Raw genomic sequence first — 19,062 nt, forward strand, 5'->3', positions numbered from 1 at the left:
ACTTGCCCAGAGGCACACAGGTAATGAGTGTTATTTGTCTAAGACTGGATTTGAACTCAGGTCCTCCTGACTTCTATCCACTGAGCCACCTAGTTGCTTCTCTCCTCACCAATTCTAACTTTTAATGACTTGTTTTTTTCAGTTAGCTTTTGTACTTCCTTTTCATTTGGCCAATTTTACTTTTTAAGGAGTTGTTTTCTTCAGTGGATTTTTATATCTCCTTTTCAATTTGGCCAATTCTACTTTTTAAGCAGTTTTTTTCCAAGCTGTTGACTCTTTTTTTCATAATTCTCTTGCACCACTCTCATGTCTCTTCCCAATTTCTTGTCTACCTCTCTTATGCGATTTTTAAGCTCCTTTTGGAGCTCTTCCATGAGTTCTTTCTGGGTGTGAGACCACTTTCCATTGTTCTTTGGGGCTTTAACATTGTTTTCTCCTTCTGAGTTTGTGTCTTGATCTTCCTTGTCACCATAATAACTTTCTATGGTCAGATTCATTTTTGTTGTGTTTTTGCTCATCTTTTTTGGCCTTTTTCCTTTCTTTTAAATTTGAATTTTCTCCTGGGGTGGAAGGAGTACTGTCTCAGGGACTGTAGGCCCTGGTTGTTTACCTGTTGCTGCAATAATGTTGCCCTGGTGACTTTTGAGCTTGCAGGGATGGGAATTCTGGTCCTCTGATTTTAAAACCAAACCTCTTTCCACTGGACATTCTAAGCTCACTTATGGTACTCTTAGGAATGGTGGATGGTAGTTTTGTTTTCAGTGACATGATTACAAGGAACCTATGTCTGTTTTATAATGCAATTAGTCAAAACATTTATTAAGTGCCTACTGTGTGCCAGGCAACATGCTAAGTGTTGAGGACACAAAGAGAGATTAAAACAGTCCCTGCCTTTAAGGAGATCACACCCTAATGATGGAGACAACATGTAAATGGGTACATATAAGATATAGCCAGTGAAAATGGATATCTCTGAAAGGAGGCATTAACTGCTGGATCAAGTAAAGGGGGAGGGGAGATAAAGGCTTCCTGCCGAAGGTGGGATTTGAGCTGAATTTGGAGGAAGCCAGAGCAGCTAACAGGTGAAGGCTAGCGGGAGAGCACGTGGAATAGCCAATGAGATGGGAGGTGGCGTATTGTGTATGAAGCCCAGCAAGTAGCCTGGTATAGCTGGATCATGGGGTGAAAGGATAGGGTAGGAAGGGGCCAAGTTCTGAAGGGCTGGACTGCCAAACAGATCCTGGAGGCAAGAGGGAGCCATGGGGCTTATTGAATTGGGAGGCAACAGAGTCAGACTGATGTTTTAGCAAAATGGCTTTGGCAGCTGAGTAGAGAGGATGGACTGGGGCAGGAGAGAGGCCAAGCAGAAGGCTCCTTCAGGTGAGAGCGACTGAGGCCCTGGAATGGGGTGGTGGCTGTGGGAGTGGAGAGAAGAGGATGTATACCAGAAACATTGTCAAGGTTCTTTGGTTATTAAGATCCCTTATTTTGGCAATTGCTGCTTAATGAGCCTTAAAAACCTTCATTTCTGACTGGCTTTGTTTGATAGCCCCCTATGATGAGTATTCCTACTATAATTTGGAGGCATATCAATTTGAAGGTTTGTCCACTTCATAGAGTGAGAACCCAGAGCCCAGGCTCAGAAGACAAAATCAGTCACAGGCTCCTTTACGGTGCATGGGTCACTTAAGCAGGAATCGAGGGCCTCCCAGAACAAAGCAGGGGCCCTTAATTCTGGGTGGAGAAATGAACTCCCCAGAAGCTAAAGCCTTGTTGGTGACTCAGTGGTGAAGATGGGCTTTAGTCCCTTCCCAGCACAACAATTGAGCTTCCACAGAAGTCACAGCAGGGCTCAGGAGGGTGAGAGTGACTCATTTACCAAGATGCTCTAATGTAATTTCTGCTATTCTTCAGCAGAAAGAAATGAGTACCCCTACAGAGCAATCATTGGTTACCTTTTCAGCCCATCTCATGGATTACATTATAATGTAATTGTCTCATTCATTTTTATTTGAATAAATTAAATAACACAAACAACACTAATTTTATACTTGGAAAGCACTTGGTAGATAGGATTTGAGGTGCCAGCTGACCTAATATCGACAAAGAAGTGATAGCTTATCATCCCAGCCTTGCTCTTAGAGACAGTGAAATTAGACAGAAATACAACTTTGCTGCTCTGTGCTGTTACATTAATTTGGATAACTCTAAAGTTGTGATTAAACCAAGGTCTGGATGTTTTCTTAATGCAACAGAAAGTACTTGATGTCACACTCAGTTTCTGATGTTTGAGAGGCTGACACACTGGGACAGTGTAGACAGGAGATCCCGGCATTGCCTAGCTGGCTGACAATGAGATGGTTGCTTTCTCCCTCTGAGTCTTGCTCTCCTTATTTGTAAAATGAGAGGTTTGGACTGAATGCTCTCCAAGGTGCCTCTAGGCAGAATAGTCTTTAATTCCAAGATGTGAATCCCACTTCTTTCATAGGAACTGAGGTTTGGAGCTGAAAGAGATTTTAATGGTCATAGAGTCAAAACTAAGTCTCAGAGAAGCTTTAAGTGATTTGCCAAAGATGACACTAGTAGGAAATGGCAGAACTGAGATTTGAACTCAGATCTGGTGATTCCCAGTCCAGGGTTTTACCCACTCACTGCATCATCTATCAGCCACCATGGCTCGATCTCGGCTCTGTCTCTAATGCCACGGAGTGAGTGAATTCCCCTGCAAAAAGAACCTGAGTTCTTGGGACCCTAATTCTCCTAAGGGTAGGTCTGCCTAGTTTTTACTCAACTCCAGAAATTTAGGAAGTTTGAAGTCCTGGCACATGTATTTAGAACTGGAAGGGTGATCTAGCCAAAACTCTTCATTTTATAGATGAGGAAGCCAAGGATGCAAAGTGTCTTGCCCAAGGTCACAAAGAGTTTTTGAGATTCAAATTCATGACTTCAAATCTTCCATCCTTTCTACCGTTCCATGCCCAGCCTGTAAGGAAACCACATCATTTAAGGGCCATGTTCCTGTGGCTTAGAAGCAACTTTGATGCTGTAGGTACCTCTTAGCACCACCTATGGACCAGCTGAGACTTTTGCAGCTCACTGTCCTAGAATCTGCCTCCATAATAAGCAAACATAGCTGGCGAGTAGGGTCTGTGTCAGACTTCCAACAGCATATCATTTTTGGCTCAGTGATCCAATTGTTAATATAAACTATTCTGACCTCCTTTTCAGAGTGAGGTTGTGGATTACTTAAATATCTATCTGTCTGTCTGTCTGTCTGTCTATCTATCCATTTATATATCTTTCTAGCAAGATCACAGATTCCAGAATCATATGGATGGTGACCACAATACAAAATCACCATAAGGACTTTGAATATAGGTTGGCTGGGTATGAAGAATTTTCGCTCTCCCTACATTCTGGTCTCTGTCTGGTAGAGAATTTTTAATATCCTTAGGCTGCTATATGAAGCTTTGGGGTCACTAATACTGGTACTGGTTAAGTGTCTGGAGTCAAAGTCTTTATAGTGGGGTGTGTGTGTGTGTGTGTGGTGTATGTGTGTGATGTATGTGGTGTGTGTGTGTGTGTGTGTGTGTGTGTGTGTGTGTATATGTAAATGCTCCCATAAGTAAGGGAAAATAGAAAATGAAAGGTGGGTTCAGTTGGCCGTCCTCCCATTCTTGGGCTCTTCTCGATTTCGATTGGCACCATCTATTACTTATGCAGCCACAGGCATATTCATGCATTTAATTAATGCATCCCTTTCTTCCTCCTTATCACTACTTCCGGGCAACTTCTCAAGTCATTGCCCCAGAGCTGGCCCGGCGAGGCGAGTGTGGCCTGTTGATAATGAGGGTGAGCCTTCACAAGGCAATTCCAATTTGCTTTAGTGTCATTAGCTCCCTATGATGATGATGATGATGGCCAGCACAGCTGTCCTCTTGCTGCATGGCACACACGAGCTGAGATGTTGGGATGGCTTTTGGTAGATGAAGTCACAAGGTGTAATGGGGTGGAAAATGCAGGCACAGATTGGCTTGCAGCATTTGGCATATGACAACCACTGACCAGCTCCCAGAAGGGGTGGGTGGAGTGACACAAAAGCTCCAGGAATGAGGAAGGGAACTGAGCTCCCAAATCTCAGAGTAGGGAGGGACCTCTGGGGCCTCCAGCCCCATCTATCTCCCACCAGGAATCCCTCCCACAGCCTCCCCAACAGGTGGCCAGGCAGGCTGTGCTGGAAGACCTCCAGCAAAGGAGAGCTCACCCTTTCCTGATTGCAGCCCATTCCTCTTTGGGACAGCCCTCATTGGCACGAAGATGTTCCCAACATCCAGACTAAATTGGGTTGGTTTTCTACTTCTCCTCAATGACCATAATAAGATTTAGCCATTATGTATCCTTTGAAGTTTTACCAAACATTTCACACATAGTACCTCATTTGATCCTTACAGCCACCCTGAGAGGTAAGTCATATCATTATCTTCATTTTGTAGATGGGGAAACTAAGGCAGATAAATGAAGTGCTTTGCCCAGGATTACACAGTTAAGTGTCTGAGGCTGGATTTGAACTCAAACCTTCCTGACTCCAAGTCCAGCACACCACCCACTGATCATAGTTTTGCCCTTTGGGGCCAAGAGAAAATTTCAAACCTCTCCTCAATAGGACAATCCTTTAAATGTTTTGAATTCATCTCTTGTAGGACCACAGCTGTAGAACTGAAAGACACCTTGGAGGTCACCTAGTCCAAATCCTTCATTTTTAAAGAAGAGCAAACTGAGGTACAGAGCTGTGAAGTGAGGAATGAACGAGCCATCCTGAAACTCAGGTCCTCTCCTTCTAGCTCCATGGCCTGCTGAGTGACTATGGCATCAACCCTCTTTTTATGGAAACATTGAAACCTTTCCTGGATGCAGATGAGTAAAATGGCTGAAATCTGCCACAGAATTTCTTGGAGTGCTCCAACCTCATTCCTCAGCACCGAGGACAGCGCCTGGCACACAGGAGGCACAATGCATGTTGACAGATGAATTGCTCTCCATCATTGTTGCTCTGGGCATTTCAGAAACACGGGAGTGAGTTCCTTTGAACGGAGCACTCAGCCACGAGAGGGAGCCAATTGCCATTCCCGTGTCAAGTAATAAAGGAGGCTTCTAAACAGTTTCTGAAATGATAGGGCAATCAGTGATCATTTAGGAGAAGAAAGGATGGCTCTTTCACTCTTTATCCAAATCATCCCTACCTGCTCAAAGTGCTGTATAAAACATAAGAGCCCACAGTGATTAAAACCCTTATGAATTTAATTAGAAATTCCCAGCTAACCACTATTTGCTCTGGTGCAAACTGATGCGGAATAACAATCATAGGGAACTGCTTTTAAAAAAATAACAAAAAAAAAAAAAACCTCGTGGGAAATGTACTGGTGATTGGCAGGGGGAAGTTACAGGGACCATGGGGGGCTGCAAGAAGAGAGAAAAGGAGGAAGGAAGCAATTGAAGCAGGGCTCCCTGGAGGTGCCCCTGCAGACAGGGCATTCCCTGTGGAACCGAGGGTCTTTGTTCCCAGGGCCAGGGATTACAGTGTTTATTGTTACTAACAAAATGAAGCCCTCATCTTAATCCGTGACGACTTGCTGCTCTTTTCCTCAAGCCCATCAGAGACTCCTGCTCACTCTTCAGCTTCCACTCGGTTACCCCTTTCTCCTGGGTTTCATCACCCCCACCCCGGGTTATTGCTGGGTCCTTCAGATCACACAGCCATGGATTTGGGGCTAGAAGGGGCCTTGGAGGTCATCCAATGGGGTGCCTTTGTTGAGCACTTTGCAGACCTTAAAGCGAGATATAAATGCTAGCTATTATCAGCTCTAGTTTAACCCTTTCATTTGGCAGAGGAGGAAGCAGAAGCCAGAGAGAAGAGACTCACCCAAGGTCATACAGTGACAGAGGCTTCAACCCAGGTCCTCTCACTCTACATGCAGGATTCCTTTCATGGTATCAGGCTCAGGCTGCTCTCCCATGACCCCAGTTTCCTGTGACTTGTCTCAAACTGAGCTAGGCCTTCTCCTGAGATGTTGCCACTCCCAGATTCCACCCCTACCCCAGACCCTGACAGAAAAGGAGATCAGAGGTGCATACAGTACTTGAGAAGGCCTCGTTGGGGGTTGGGGAAAGAAGCAAGATTAGAAAGTAACCAGGGGCAGGCCATCACCTCCTTTTCAACCTTTGGAATTTTTTTGTAGAAGGTTTTTTCAGTTTCTCCAATCCAGACCACTGATGGTTGTAGCAGCCGAGCCACCTAAAAAGAGGAAAGCAATAAATTCACTGGAAGCATTTGTTTGTTTCTTATTTTCCCTTCTTGGACCCACATTTGCTGCTACGTGAAGAAGGGAACGTGTGAACACCCTGTTCCTAGCTGTGTGGGACTTTCTGGGACAGTGTCTCTGAGCCAGTTTTCCATTGTTCAAAAGCCCCAGTGATTAGGCCAGGACTCGGCACACAGGGAGACCCGATAACTGCTTCTTGACCCATTGACTTGTTTAGAGTATGGCAAGAAGGATGCCATGGGCTCACAGACCTTAACCTGGAAGGGAGCGACTTTCAAGGTCATCCACCTCAAACCCAGATTCTACAGAGGAAGAGACTGAGGTTCAGGGAGGTTTTGTGATTCAGACTCATAGGATCAAATATCAGGGGCTAGCATCTTGATCAATCCTTTCATTTTTTTCTGGGAGAAAGGAGGTCCAGGGAGAACTGGAGATTTAGGATAACAGGCACCAACTCCAGAGAGGCAAAGCTGAGAGGGTTCTTCAAAGTCATCTAGGCCAAACCCCCGAAAGGTGCAGAGAAGAGAGTGCTAGCCTTGCAGTCAGGAAGAGCTGGGTTCAAATCCTCTCCTCAGGTCCTGGCTGTGTGACCCTAGACAGGTCACTTATCCACCCATTCTGGGCCTCAGTTTCCTCATCTTTAAAATGAAGGGGTTGGACTTGAATATCTCTGAGGTCCCTTCCGGTTCTTAACCTGTCATCCTATGACTTGCTGAAGGTCACCTGGGCAGCAAGCAGCACAGCTGGCATTTAAAGTGGGATATTTTGCCCCCAAGTATATGGTAGTCTCACCACTGAACCCCACAGCCTCTTAGAAACAGCTTCCATACTCAGAGACCACCTGATTTGGGCATGCACCTTCATTCACAATCCTGTCCAGAACCTCTATGGACCATGAGGACAGGAAGGGCAGCAATGCCACACAGGGATGCTTTCTCTCACACCTCCACATTTCCTCTCTCCTGCAAGTATCATTGAAGGCTTAGAAATCCTGCTCAGAGGAGTCACCTCCTGCTTATCTGGAGCCCCATCCTCATAGCCCCCTGGAACAAGCATTTCCAGCTGGGGATGAATGGGACATTGAGGCTTCCTCCCCCCTCCATATTAATTACATTCTCTTCCAGCTCTCAAGTTTATTCAGGTTTGTTCACCCACAGAAATACTGCCTTCTTCAGCATAAAGAGATCCAAGACTTTATATTCCCTGTGCAACCAGGCTTTCCTTTGCTGACTCTAACCCTGCTGGAGGGACTGTGTGGGCACCTCCGGACATGGATGAGGCTTAATGGAGGTCCTTGGCTAAATGTCGCTTGGTGATTTATAGCTCCGGTAAAAATAATGACCACACATGGGATATTCTCTTCAAAGCCCCAAGAGACAGACATTTCTCTCTCTCTCTCTCTCTCTCTCTCTCTCTCTCTCTCTCTCTCTCTCTCTCTCTCTCTCTCTCTCTCTCTCTCTCTCTCTCTTTTTCCAGCAACTTGGGGCTTTGTGTGAAACCATGGCAAAGACAACATCTCTGCTGCAGTCTCCCTCGTTAGACACAATCAAGTGGAGTGGGAGCGGTGATACCAGTCTTTTTTTCTGTCTGCCTGACACAAATGGAAAGCCTGAGCTGAGGTGCCAGAAGGCAGTGCCTCACAGGGGTGATGGGCAAAGCCCCTGGGTAGGGGGCTAGGTGTCTGTCACCCCTGCTGTGTTCTGTATGTGGGAGATAGGCAAGGGCTGAGAAAAGAACCGGAGATAGGAACAATTCTTCAATGGCTACTAATGTGTGGTGTAGATATTGTGCAGGTGGGATTTGAGGACTGGAAGCTCATCCAGCCCACACCGTCTATGAGCATCTGGAAAGAGAATGATCAACGCCAATTCAAAGTTCATGTTCTCCATGTTAAATCTCATTTAACCGATGGGGTGGCGTGGCCGGAGAAGAGTGAGCTGGGGGGCAGGGGAGACCTCACTCTGTTCTCAGATGTGCTCCATTTATTTCTGCCTGGTCCTTGGATTACGTTGCTTTATTTCGGCCCACACCAGGAGCTCATTTTTGGCATGATGATCAGCCTTGGGACCACACAGGGACCTCAGTTTTGCTCATTGGATTAAAAAAAAAAAGCCCTGGAACCCAATCCATGCGGCAACAAGTTTAGGCTGTACCCAAGGAGCTTTTGCTAAGCCCACTGGATGTGAGATCATCGGACTTGGAGCTGAGCTGGGCTGGGCTTAGAGATCTTCTGGTCCAACACCATCATTCTGAGGGTGGGAAGTGGGGGAGGGATTTAGCAAACATTAAACAGCTCATAAAGAGCAGGTCTGGGGCTGCAACCAGGTCCTCCAGCTCCAGATACAGACCTTTTTCCATTCTTAATACAGAAAATGTTTTTTCCAATTGATAGTGGGGGGGGAGGGGAGGGAGCATTTGCCTAATATTTAACTCCTGGAGGAAAGATGAGTGCTTTTCCACAATCATAGGTTGTCTGTGGATTAGGATCGAGGCATGAGGCCTTAAGATCATAGAGTCAAAGCTGGAAGGGACCTTAGAGGCCCTTATCTTACAGACAAGGAAAGAGAGACCCCCGGAGGATGCGGGACTTGACAAATGGCACACAGGCAGTAAATGCCAGCTTAGATTTGAACCCAGGTCTTCTGAGTTGAGATCCGAAGCTCATCCCAGTACAAGGAGATCTGCGACAAATCATTTGACCACCTGCTCTCCATTTTCTTAAATTTAAAATAAGATATATGTGTTAATATGAGTAGGATGTTTACTACTTTGAAAGATGGTCACTCATTAGAACTGGGGGAACACGATGAGGAATAGCATGTCCTCAGAGAGGAGAGGCATGTAGTAGGAGGACATTCGAAGAATGCTTTGGGGCTAAGGTTGAATTAATTTAATTGGATGAATATTTGGCAGCTGGCATTTAGAATCGGGCAGATCTTTTACCCCCTTGTTGGAAGCCGAGGCCTGGGAAGGGGGGAGCAGCCCTCACCCTAGGATCACAGATTTAGCGAGAGGTCGCCTGATCCAACTGCTTCATTTTACAGATGAGGAAACTGAGGCCCAGGAATGATGGTTTGTTCACCATCACGCAGGCGGCAAACAGCAGAGCCGGGCTTTGAGAACAGGTCCGTGTCCATTACACTGTGCAGCCTCCTACACTGCCCCTTGTCACCTGTGTTCCTATGTCCCACACCTCTCTGGGCTTGTTTCTTTGGCTGTTGAGAAGGCCCAAGCAGCTGATAAGTGATGCCCTGTTCTGCCACTACTGCCCCTGTGCCTCGTCCCACCCACGCAGTGGGCTGGGGATGGTCCTCATCTGCCCCATGTGTTCTCTCAGTCCAGGCCTGGATCTTCTCTTTGGTGAGAGCTCAAGGCACTACTCTCGTTGTGATTTACTGTCTTTTTTTGCCTCTCTCAAAGATTCTGAGGATGGCCTAGAAATGGGGTGGGGGGGAGGGGGTCTCACTTGGGCTGAGCTCCAGACCCAGTTTCATGAACTCTTACGGTAGTTTTTTGAATGTATTGCTCGCCCATTGTATGCTGATGCTGACTGTAGTTCCGGTTACTCTGGTTATTTTAAGGATGAATTCTCATTTCCCTTCCTTGCAGGGCCCTGGGAAAGGGTCTCATTGAGGGGACAATTCCTTCCCTGGTCCCAGTCTCTGAGGCAGGCTGAGCTAGCAGCAGGGGCCGCTTGCTGGTGGGGATTGACTCCCTAGAGGACTTGAATGGGAAAAAGCCCAGGCGTGAACCCTCCTCAGCCAATCCGGCGGAAGGGCTTTGTTTCCTGGAGGATCTTTGTTTGTTTGGTTTGTTACATCCCTGCCCCCATCCCACCCCCAACCATGCTGGGGACACACAAACTGAAGGGTCTGTAAAGACCTCCTAGCAAACATCCCTTAGATGACATCCAATAGGACAATAAGAAACAAGATAGCTCCAGGCTCTGGAGGCCTCTTCAGGCCTTTCCTGACCTTTTCTATCAGTTTCTCTAAGTCTTTGATGGCTGCTGGGGGAGTCCTAAGGGAAGCCATCTCTCAATAGGCAGAAACAAGGGGTCACTTAGATTGTCCTTTCCAAGTCAAGGCCCACGAAGGACCATTCTCTGACTGGCCAAAGCTTCTGGAGGAAGCTTGGAATCATGGAAAAAACTATGAGATTAGAGTCACAGGGTCACAGGACCATAGATTTAGCACAAGAAGGGACCTTAGGGGCCAGCAATTCAGACCCTTTCACTTTGTAGATAGGGACACGAGGCAAGCCTGGGGGAAGGGCTTGCTGAGGGTCACAGAGTTTGCAAGGTGGGATGTGAGAATTCAGACATGGTGGGATCTGAATATAAATCTTCTTGACCTCTTGTATAGAACCTGAGGACCTAGACTTGAATTCTGGCTCTGCCACTCACTACCTAAGTACATGGGCCTCAGTTTCTTTTTCTTTCAAATGAGGGGATTGGGCTAGGTGGCCTCCAATGCTGGTCTGGCTCTATATTTATGACCTTCTTGAAAGGGGCCTTTTCAGTTGTCCTGCTGTTGAAAAAAAATTGGCAACAGCTTCTTTCTCCAAAGGGGGAAGGAAATTCATTGTAAAAACAGCTGAGTCTGGGATACCCATTTGCTTTCCTTTCATTCAAAGGTTGGATGGATCCCAAAGAGTCATACATTAAGTACCAACTGCACAAAGCAGACTCTTTCTGAGCCCAGCTTCTCTCTTTTCTACAAGATTAGCTGTTCCACAGTAACGTGTGTTTCATGTCAGCTGGGCATGGGAGCAGGGGCATAACTCGGAATTCTGTGCTCCTTTCTCCCAGCCACCTCTGAGCAAGATGAGACCAGCAGATATTGGATTTGGGTGGCCATAGGGCCACAAGGCTGAGCAAGGTGTCCCTCCGCTGGTGTCCTTCTGCAATTGATTTTTTGAACCCAAGTCTAGACCTTTTTATTTATTTAGATTGATATCTATCTGGACCACAGTATCCTGAAATGGACAGGTTAACTGTCAATGACTTCACCAATGTCATTAATAAGGATATTTAACAGAACCCTGTGGGCTTTCTTTGAAGTTTGATATAGATCTAGTCACTAATTACCACTATGGGTTTGGTCCTTTACTTAGTTTCCATTAGATTTCAAGCTCCTTGAAGGTAGGGACTGCCTTTCACTTCTTTTTATATCTCCTGTGCTTAGCACATAGTAGGTACTCAATGAGTGTTTGTTGACAGACTGTCAAGTTTCAAATCCTCTTGACTGTATGTCATCATGGCTTTATTTCCATCTTGTCAGCAAGGATATGAGGCCCTTGTAGTATCATAGATTTGGAGTCAAAGGGTCACATCTTTGACCTCAACATCCTTCAACATCCTTGAGTTTTCCCCTGCTTTTAAGACCCAGATCCAATTAGCTTCCAAAAGCTGTCACCTCCATGGCCACAACTTGCAACCTGCTCTTCCTCTTTAATCATAAGGCCTCTAGCCCAGTTCACTCCCTCATCACCTCCTGTCTGGACTACTGAGATAGGCCCCTGATTATTCTGGCAGGCTTCAACCTCTCTAATGTTGCCAAAACATGGATTGGCCTGGTCATGGCCCTCCTCAAAACTCTTCAGTGATTCCCTTTGCCTCTAGGATGTCTGGAGCAAGGTCTGCTGGTGAACTGGGCCACGGAAGTGGGCTCAGATTCAAGCTCAGTATGCCAGACACCTAAAGGCTTTCACTCCGTTTGTTGTTCACGGGCTCTTGGGCCGCTGTGCTCATCAGACCATCTTCCTGCAAATCAACTCACAGCACGCTGTCTTCTCTTATAGCTCATATATTCTCTCTCTTGGTCTTTCTCACTCCCTACCCCATCTCTGGCTGTCTTTGGTTCTCACTTGCTCTCTCTAACTTGGTCTCTGTCTCTCTCTTGTCTCAATCTGTGATTGGTACCTCCTCATATATGTTTTGTATTTATGCTGTATTCACTTATCCTCCATCTGCTTATACATGGGCATGTTGTCTTCTCTTATAAAATGTGAGCTCCTTGCTTTCAGAAAATGGACAGCTTCATTTTGTTGATGAATGATTGGGGCACTGAAGATTGCTTGATGTGCCTAGGTCGTGTGGCTGGGATTTGTCAGAGAAAAGACTTGGAGCCAGGCACTCCAGACACTGAGGCATCCTCTCTCTCCACAGCCTCATGCAGTCACTCCTTCTGATTCACATTATATTTATCTGTCTAGATGGGTGTCTTTCCTAGTGGGCTGTAAGATTCTAAGCACTCTCCCTCTCTGCCATAGAAAGAATGAAACAAATTAAAAAAAGAAAGAGAGAGAGAGAAAGGAAGAGAAAGGAAGAAAGAAAGAAGGAAAGAAGGAGGAAGGAAGGAGAGAAGAAAGAAAGAGAAATGAAAGAAGGAAGGAAGAAGGAAAGAAAGAAGGAAGGAAGGAAGAGAATGAAGGGAGGAAAGGAGAGAGGGAGAAAGGAAGGAAAAAGGAAGGAAAGGAAAGAAGAAGGAAGGAAGGAAGAAAGGAAGAAAAGAAGGAAGGAAAGGAGAAAGGGAGGAAGGAAGAAAGGAAGGAAGTTCGTTCTTCCAGGGTGGGCAGGGACCATGGCATAATTACAGTTGCATTGCATGTGCCTAGCTTGGTACAACTACATTCTCCACCAACAGTTGCTGTTTAAGAACCACTTTTTGACAGAATGAAGATGTGCCCCTTGGGGGGCTGTGGTCCGCACCCTGCCCTGCCCTGCCCTCAGGTTCTGCACATCAGTATCTGGTTTATGAGTCATACACAGGGCAGCTGCAAGAATGAAGCCACACACTAGGGTCCGTCTTTCCTCTACATGTTGAGTTCAAGGTACCCCAAAAAGGCCTTTTGCTTGTACAGCACTGATTTCTAGAGAATCTGAGAGGCAACCTGGCTCAGAAGATGGAGCATAGCTCTTGGTGTCAGAAAGGCCTGGGTTCAAATTCTGCCTCAGACACTAGCTATGTGACCCTGGTAAAGTGACTTCATATTCTGGGTCTCAGTTTCGTCACCAGTAAAGTTGGGAGTTTGTACTCCATGGTCTCTAGGGTCCCTTCCGGACCTGCATAGGTGGTCTTATGAGCCTTTGGATTCTGGGATTTGATAGGAGGTCTTTCTTTTCAGAGGATCAGATTTGGAGCTGGGAGTGGGAATATAGTCTAACCAGATGAGAAAACTGAGGCCCAGATCAGGGGAGGCACCGAAGTACAAAGGAGCCAGAGAACAAGACATCAAATTCCATCTCTGACCCTCGTCACTGATTGGATTTGACCTGGGATCTCCCGCTTGAGATCCAGCTCCTTCTCATGCTATTTCTCCCGGGGGCGTGGTGGACTTTTCTGTTTCAAGCAGACCTACAGAGTGACCTGCACACACTGGCTGCCTGGCCAGTCCTAGGCCTCCCCTCCACTCACTTCCACCAAAGAACATGGGATACCCATCCTCCATGGGGGCTCGCTTCCATTGTCCTCAGGCCACCAGCAGATGGCTTATAGCTCCAAAGCCCTCCATGTGAATTATCTCTGGGTAGTTTGAGGCCACGACAGAATTAATTCTTAATTGAAATGGTGTGGGAAGTGGCTCCGAGCAGTTTGCTCCGGCGGCCGGCAGAGGGCTCTTTCGTTCTGTGAATCAAGCACTTCGCTGGTGAGGACTGGTGAGGACGCCAGGTGTCCTGTTCTGGGGGGAGGGCGGAGCGAGGTGACCTGCTGGAAGGCTGACTTTGAAAGACAGGCAGATCAGTGGGCAGGCGCCTTGTGCCCACCAGCTGCCCTCCAGGGAGGCCTGGGGATGGAGGGGGTGTCTGCCTAGTCTTAACTGGATCAGAGGGGATTTCTGAAGCTGAAGGCTTTACTGGACCAACAATTAAATCCGGTGTGTTTGCTTTTGGCCTGTTAATGGGCAACAATCCGTGGGAGGCAGAGCTCAGCCCAGTGAGCCCTCTCCCCTAAACCCGTCTCCTGGCTGGCCAAGGGCACCAGCACCCTAGGAGGTAGAGGCTCTGGCTCTGATGACTCCTGACTGTCCTTGTAGGGAATGAGGTGCTGAACAGGAACAGGGAACAGGAGATGTAGGTCACCTTGCAGGGCAGGATGCTCTGCTGCCCGATCCAAGGTGGGAGGCGGGGTCTAGAAAGGCATCTCTGCCTATCAGTTAGGCGCCAGGCTCCTTCCTCCTCCGGAGCCAGCCCTGGATCTCTGGTCCTTCTGGTTCTGGGATTGGACAGGAGTTTTCCCCCTCGATGGGATCAGTGTGTGTGTGTGTGTGTGTGTGTGTGTGTGTGTGTATTCCCTTGCTGTAGCTTCATAGGCTAGGGGGACCTTGAAGATCAGGTAACCTAGCCTCACTGGCCATTCCTGATTGACCCAGTTGGCAGGACCAGATCACCTTCATTTATTTGTGTGTATGTCCTATATTTACTGATCTGGGGACATAACTCTATCCCCTCTTCCCTCCTCCCGCAGTAGAACAGATGTGCCTTGAGGGCAAAGTTTATCCTGTTTTTGCCTTTGTAAACCCAGAGCTGAGAAGAGGGCTTGGCACACAGTAGGTGCTAAATAAAAGCGGCACTTTTCAGATTAGGAATCTAAGGCCCAGAATGCTCCTCTCCCCATCTCTGCCTCTCTGTCCTCCCTCAGTCAGCTCTAAGTCTCCCACATGGGGTTTTCCTGATCCCCTGTGGCCAGTGCTCCATCCTCCCTCTCACTTCGTATTTATTCATGGGTTTTATTCCCTTTATGTGGAGCACTTGCCTCCTTCAATAGAATGCAGGTCCTAGAGCTCCACCCATTTGCTCCTCTGCTGAGCTTTAATAAAGCTAGCACTTCTATGTGGCACTTCAGTGTTTGTAAAGCGCTTTCTGTATACTATCTTATTTGATTTGAGGCAGGTCCTAACGGTATCCCCATGAAGCCCAGAGAGGCCAAGGGACTTGCCCAGGGTCACACAGCTAAGTGGCGGGGGCAGGATTTGAACTCAGGTCTTCCTAATTCCAAGGCTGCTCTGTATCCGCCTTGCTACCTCCTGTTCTGGATTTAAGAGTTAGGAAGCCTTGAGTTCTAATTCCTTCTCCGATACTGACTACCTGTGTGACCTTTGGTGAGTCAATCCTCTTTCGCACCTTCAGTTTCCCCATCTGTAAAATGGGGATCACACCAGGACCTGCCTCCAAGATAACCAATGTCAAGGGTTTGTTGAACCTGGAGAAGCTGGCGATCATTCCTGCGGCTGTTGCTTTTAGGACCATGTAATACACATAGAGTGCTTTGTAAGCCTTGGAACATGCCTGATGTTTTTTACCAGGCTTCCTCAGGGTATCAATGGACATAAAAGAAAAGGTTGGTAAAAAAGGCAGTGAGGGACAGTGAAAGCTTTGCATGACCTTGGCCAAGTGAACTGAGCCTAAGTTTCTTCCTTTGTAAAATTAGGGGGTTGGACTAAATGCCCTCTAAGGTCCCTTCTATGATGCTAAGTCACATCATCTCTATGGGGCCTCAGTTTCCTCATTTCTAAAATTAGGACCCGATGACCTCTAACGTTCCTTCTCATGCTCTGATTCTAAATGGATTTTGGGAGAGAAGTGAGTTGAAACAGATTGAGTTTTCTTTGGAAGAGGTAAGAGCAAAAAAGCATTTCAAGGTCACTTAGAAACATGGATTACAGGAAACCTTAAGGTAGAAGAAACAAGAAATATAATCCCCACCTTGGATGTCTGATGTCAAACTCATCTAGAGAGGCCATTAGCTAGGTGTATCAGGCACCAGGTTTGACACTGGAAGACTGGAATTTGATTCTGCCTCAGACATTTACTGGCTGTGTGACTCTGGTCCAATGACTTAACCTCTCTCAGCCTCAGTTTCCTCATCTGTAAAGTGGGGATGATAACAGCACCCACCTCACTAAGTCATCATGAGTACGGAATGAGATGACACTATATGTAAAGCCCTTGGCAAACCTTAAGGTGCCACATAAATCTGAACTCTTAGAATCTCAAGTGATAGTCTGGGTGTAAGAGTCTGTGATGGGCCTGTGGACATGCAGCCAGTGTGGGTCAGAGGCAAGAACTGGAGTCCATCTATCTGGCTCCGAGGCAGGTTCTCCAGTCACCGAGCCACACCATCTCTCAGAAAATATCCTATCGACATGTTTCAGGCAGTGGCCCCCACTTGCACTGCAAATATCCCAGAGCCTCATTCCACTCCACCCTGAACTCATTATCCTCTTGGGGGAATCACCTGGCCTGCCATTACTGCCCAGTGTCCTCTCGCTGTCTGGATTCTCCCTGGGCTCCTTGTCCTCCATGACCTTGCCCATGAACCCTCTGTTTTATGCTGTATCCTCTCATCAGAACTCAGGCTCCTGGAGAACAGAGAACGCTTCAGCTTTCTATTCGGATCCCTGGCAGTTAGCAGAGTGCTTGTCATGTAGTAAATTCTTTTTCTTTTTTTTTTTTTTTGGGGGCAATTGGGGTTAGGTGACTTGCCCAGGGTCACACAGCTAGTAAGTGTCAAGTGTCTGATCAGAGATCATATTCGAACTCAGGTCCTCCTGACTTCAGGGCTGGTGCTCTATCCACTGTGCCACCTAGCTGCCCCCACATAGTAAATTCTTTAATAAATCCCAGGCCATCCCATTAGCCGCATGGTACTCAGAAGACTAGAACACGAACGTTGAAGAGTAACGTGTACTCCCATGTCAGAGGGAATCTATTAGAAAGAAAGTAAAACCCTTTGCTTGGGACCTTGATGAGGAAAATGGGTGGCATTGTGACTCCCCTGGGTATGTACCTTCATGACCATGTGGATCATCATTTGGAGACCAGTCTTGCCAGGGTACTTCCCGGCAATGTTGGTTGAAGACAGATTAAAGAGGTTGGCCCCAGTCTCAGTGCAGATGGCATGGACCAGCATCTTCTTCCCCACACCAGAGGGCCCCACCAACAGCAAGGTCTTCACCAACGGTGCCTTCTCATGCACCGTCTGAGAACCTGTGGGAGGTCACAAGTGCATTCGTTTCTGCTTTGGCTGCAGAAATCAGCAGTCAATCATTTGGATCTGCTCCTCAGCCTATTATCCTAGGGCATCTCAGGACCCCATTCCTTTCACATTTACTGCCCAATGCTTATTTCAAACTAGAGTTTCCCCTGCAGACTGTGGGGTTCATGAGTCCTTTTCAGGTGACATCAGAATAGAAATCTAAGGCTAGTAGATATCTCCCTGATCACAGGATCATGGATCCCAAGCTGGAAGGGTATTAGAGCTATGGAGATTGAGCCAGAACAGTTTAAATGACTTGCTCAGGGTCATACAGGTGGTAACTATCAGGGGCAGAATTTGAATCCACATTTTCTGACTCCAGAGCCAGAGCCTTGCTATTATGAACACAATACAAGTATCAAGTCTCTGCTGTTTCCCAACTTTCAACCCAAATAAATATGACATGAAGGAAAATAAAAGTATATTGCTAAAGATGGATTATGGTACCTGGGGTGGTGAGCACCCATAGGATACAGATACTAACTAACATGAGATCGGGAGGCAGCATTGCCTAACAGAGGGCTGGGCTTAAGTCATGAGACCTGGGTTTGAATCCTGCCTTGAATGTTACCTAGGTTTCACCTTTGTGAGTCTCAGTTTCCTCATCTGTAAAATGAAGGGAACCGTTCTGTTTCATGGATAATGCTCCATGTAGAACCTATATCAAATTGCTTGATTTCTCAATGGGAGGGGTAGGGAATGGAGGGATAGAGAGAATTTGGAACTCAAAATTAAAAAAAATGTTAAAATTGTTTTACTTGTAATTGGGGAAAATAAAATACTAAATACTTTTTAAAAAGGACAGTGGTCTGCCAACCTTTGAGTGCCATGCTGGCATGGGAAAGGTCTAATCTTGTTCCAAGTGTCTTGGTGGGATATTTGTGTATGGACGAGCAAGGTGGACATCCCTGAATATGGGCACAAAAGCAATCCCATGGTTTCCTATAGTTCCATGTAATTTCTGGTCCTGATTCAGAATCACTGATGGCTCTTGGTCACTTCTCTGTCTTTATTAGGTGTATACCTGGAATCATTAGAGTAACAGGCTCAAGGAATCACAGGTCTAGACCTAAAAGGAATTCTAGGGGCTGACTAAGGCAAATTTCTAGGAGAAGGAAACTGAAGTTCATGTTGCATGACTTGCCCAAGGTGGCAGCTTTAAAAATCATCAATCATAGTTTTACCTACTTTTCTACTGCCTTGCTATTATGAAACCTCTGATCTGAAGGGACTTGGAGGTCAGTTTCAGGAACTGTCTTCAATATGGCTCCTTTCTCTTATGGCCCTTGGCCCCTTCTGGTCCTCTCATGTTCTAATTTGCATAATAGTTATTTCTATGCCTGGCCTAATTCACTGACTGAAAGCTCACTGAGGGCAGGACCTTCTTTGTATTCTCTGAGCACCTAGCACAGGGTTTGAATGTAACTTTTTTTTTAATTCATGGCAGAGTGTATGGAGAAATAGCTTTGAAGCCAGGTACACCTGAATTACACCTCTTACATATAATGGATGTGTAACCCTGGATAAGTCATTTGGTCTTTTTTTTTTTAAAGGCAGTTGGGGTTAAATGACTTGCCCAGGGTCACACAGCTAGTAAGTGTGAAGTGTTTGGTCTGAGGCCAGATTTGAACTCATGTCCTCCTGATTTCAGGGCCTGTGCTGTATCCACTGTGCCACCTACCTGCCCCATAAGTCATTTGGTC

General features: G+C 46.6%; 1 protein-coding gene across 1 annotated transcript in view; it reads right to left on the reverse strand.

The window, feature by feature from the left end:
• DRC11 (dynein regulatory complex subunit 11) overlaps positions 1–19,062 on the reverse strand; it is a 225,896-nt gene that overhangs the window by 24,280 nt on the left and 182,554 nt on the right. Inside the window, exons 15-16 of the mRNA XM_020974919.2 lie at positions 17,111–17,310; positions 6,206–6,292 (exon numbers count right to left, since the gene is read on the reverse strand). Coding sequence (XP_020830578.1) covers positions 6,206–6,292; positions 17,111–17,310 — 287 coding nt within the window. The remainder of the gene's footprint in view (positions 1–6,205; positions 6,293–17,110; positions 17,311–19,062) is intronic.

Source organism: Phascolarctos cinereus, unplaced genomic scaffold (assembly GCF_003287225.1).
Source record: "Phascolarctos cinereus isolate Bilbo 61053 unplaced genomic scaffold, phaCin_HiC Scaffold_5;HRSCAF=322, whole genome shotgun sequence".
Classification (NCBI taxonomy): Eukaryota; Metazoa; Chordata; class Mammalia; order Diprotodontia; family Phascolarctidae; genus Phascolarctos; species Phascolarctos cinereus.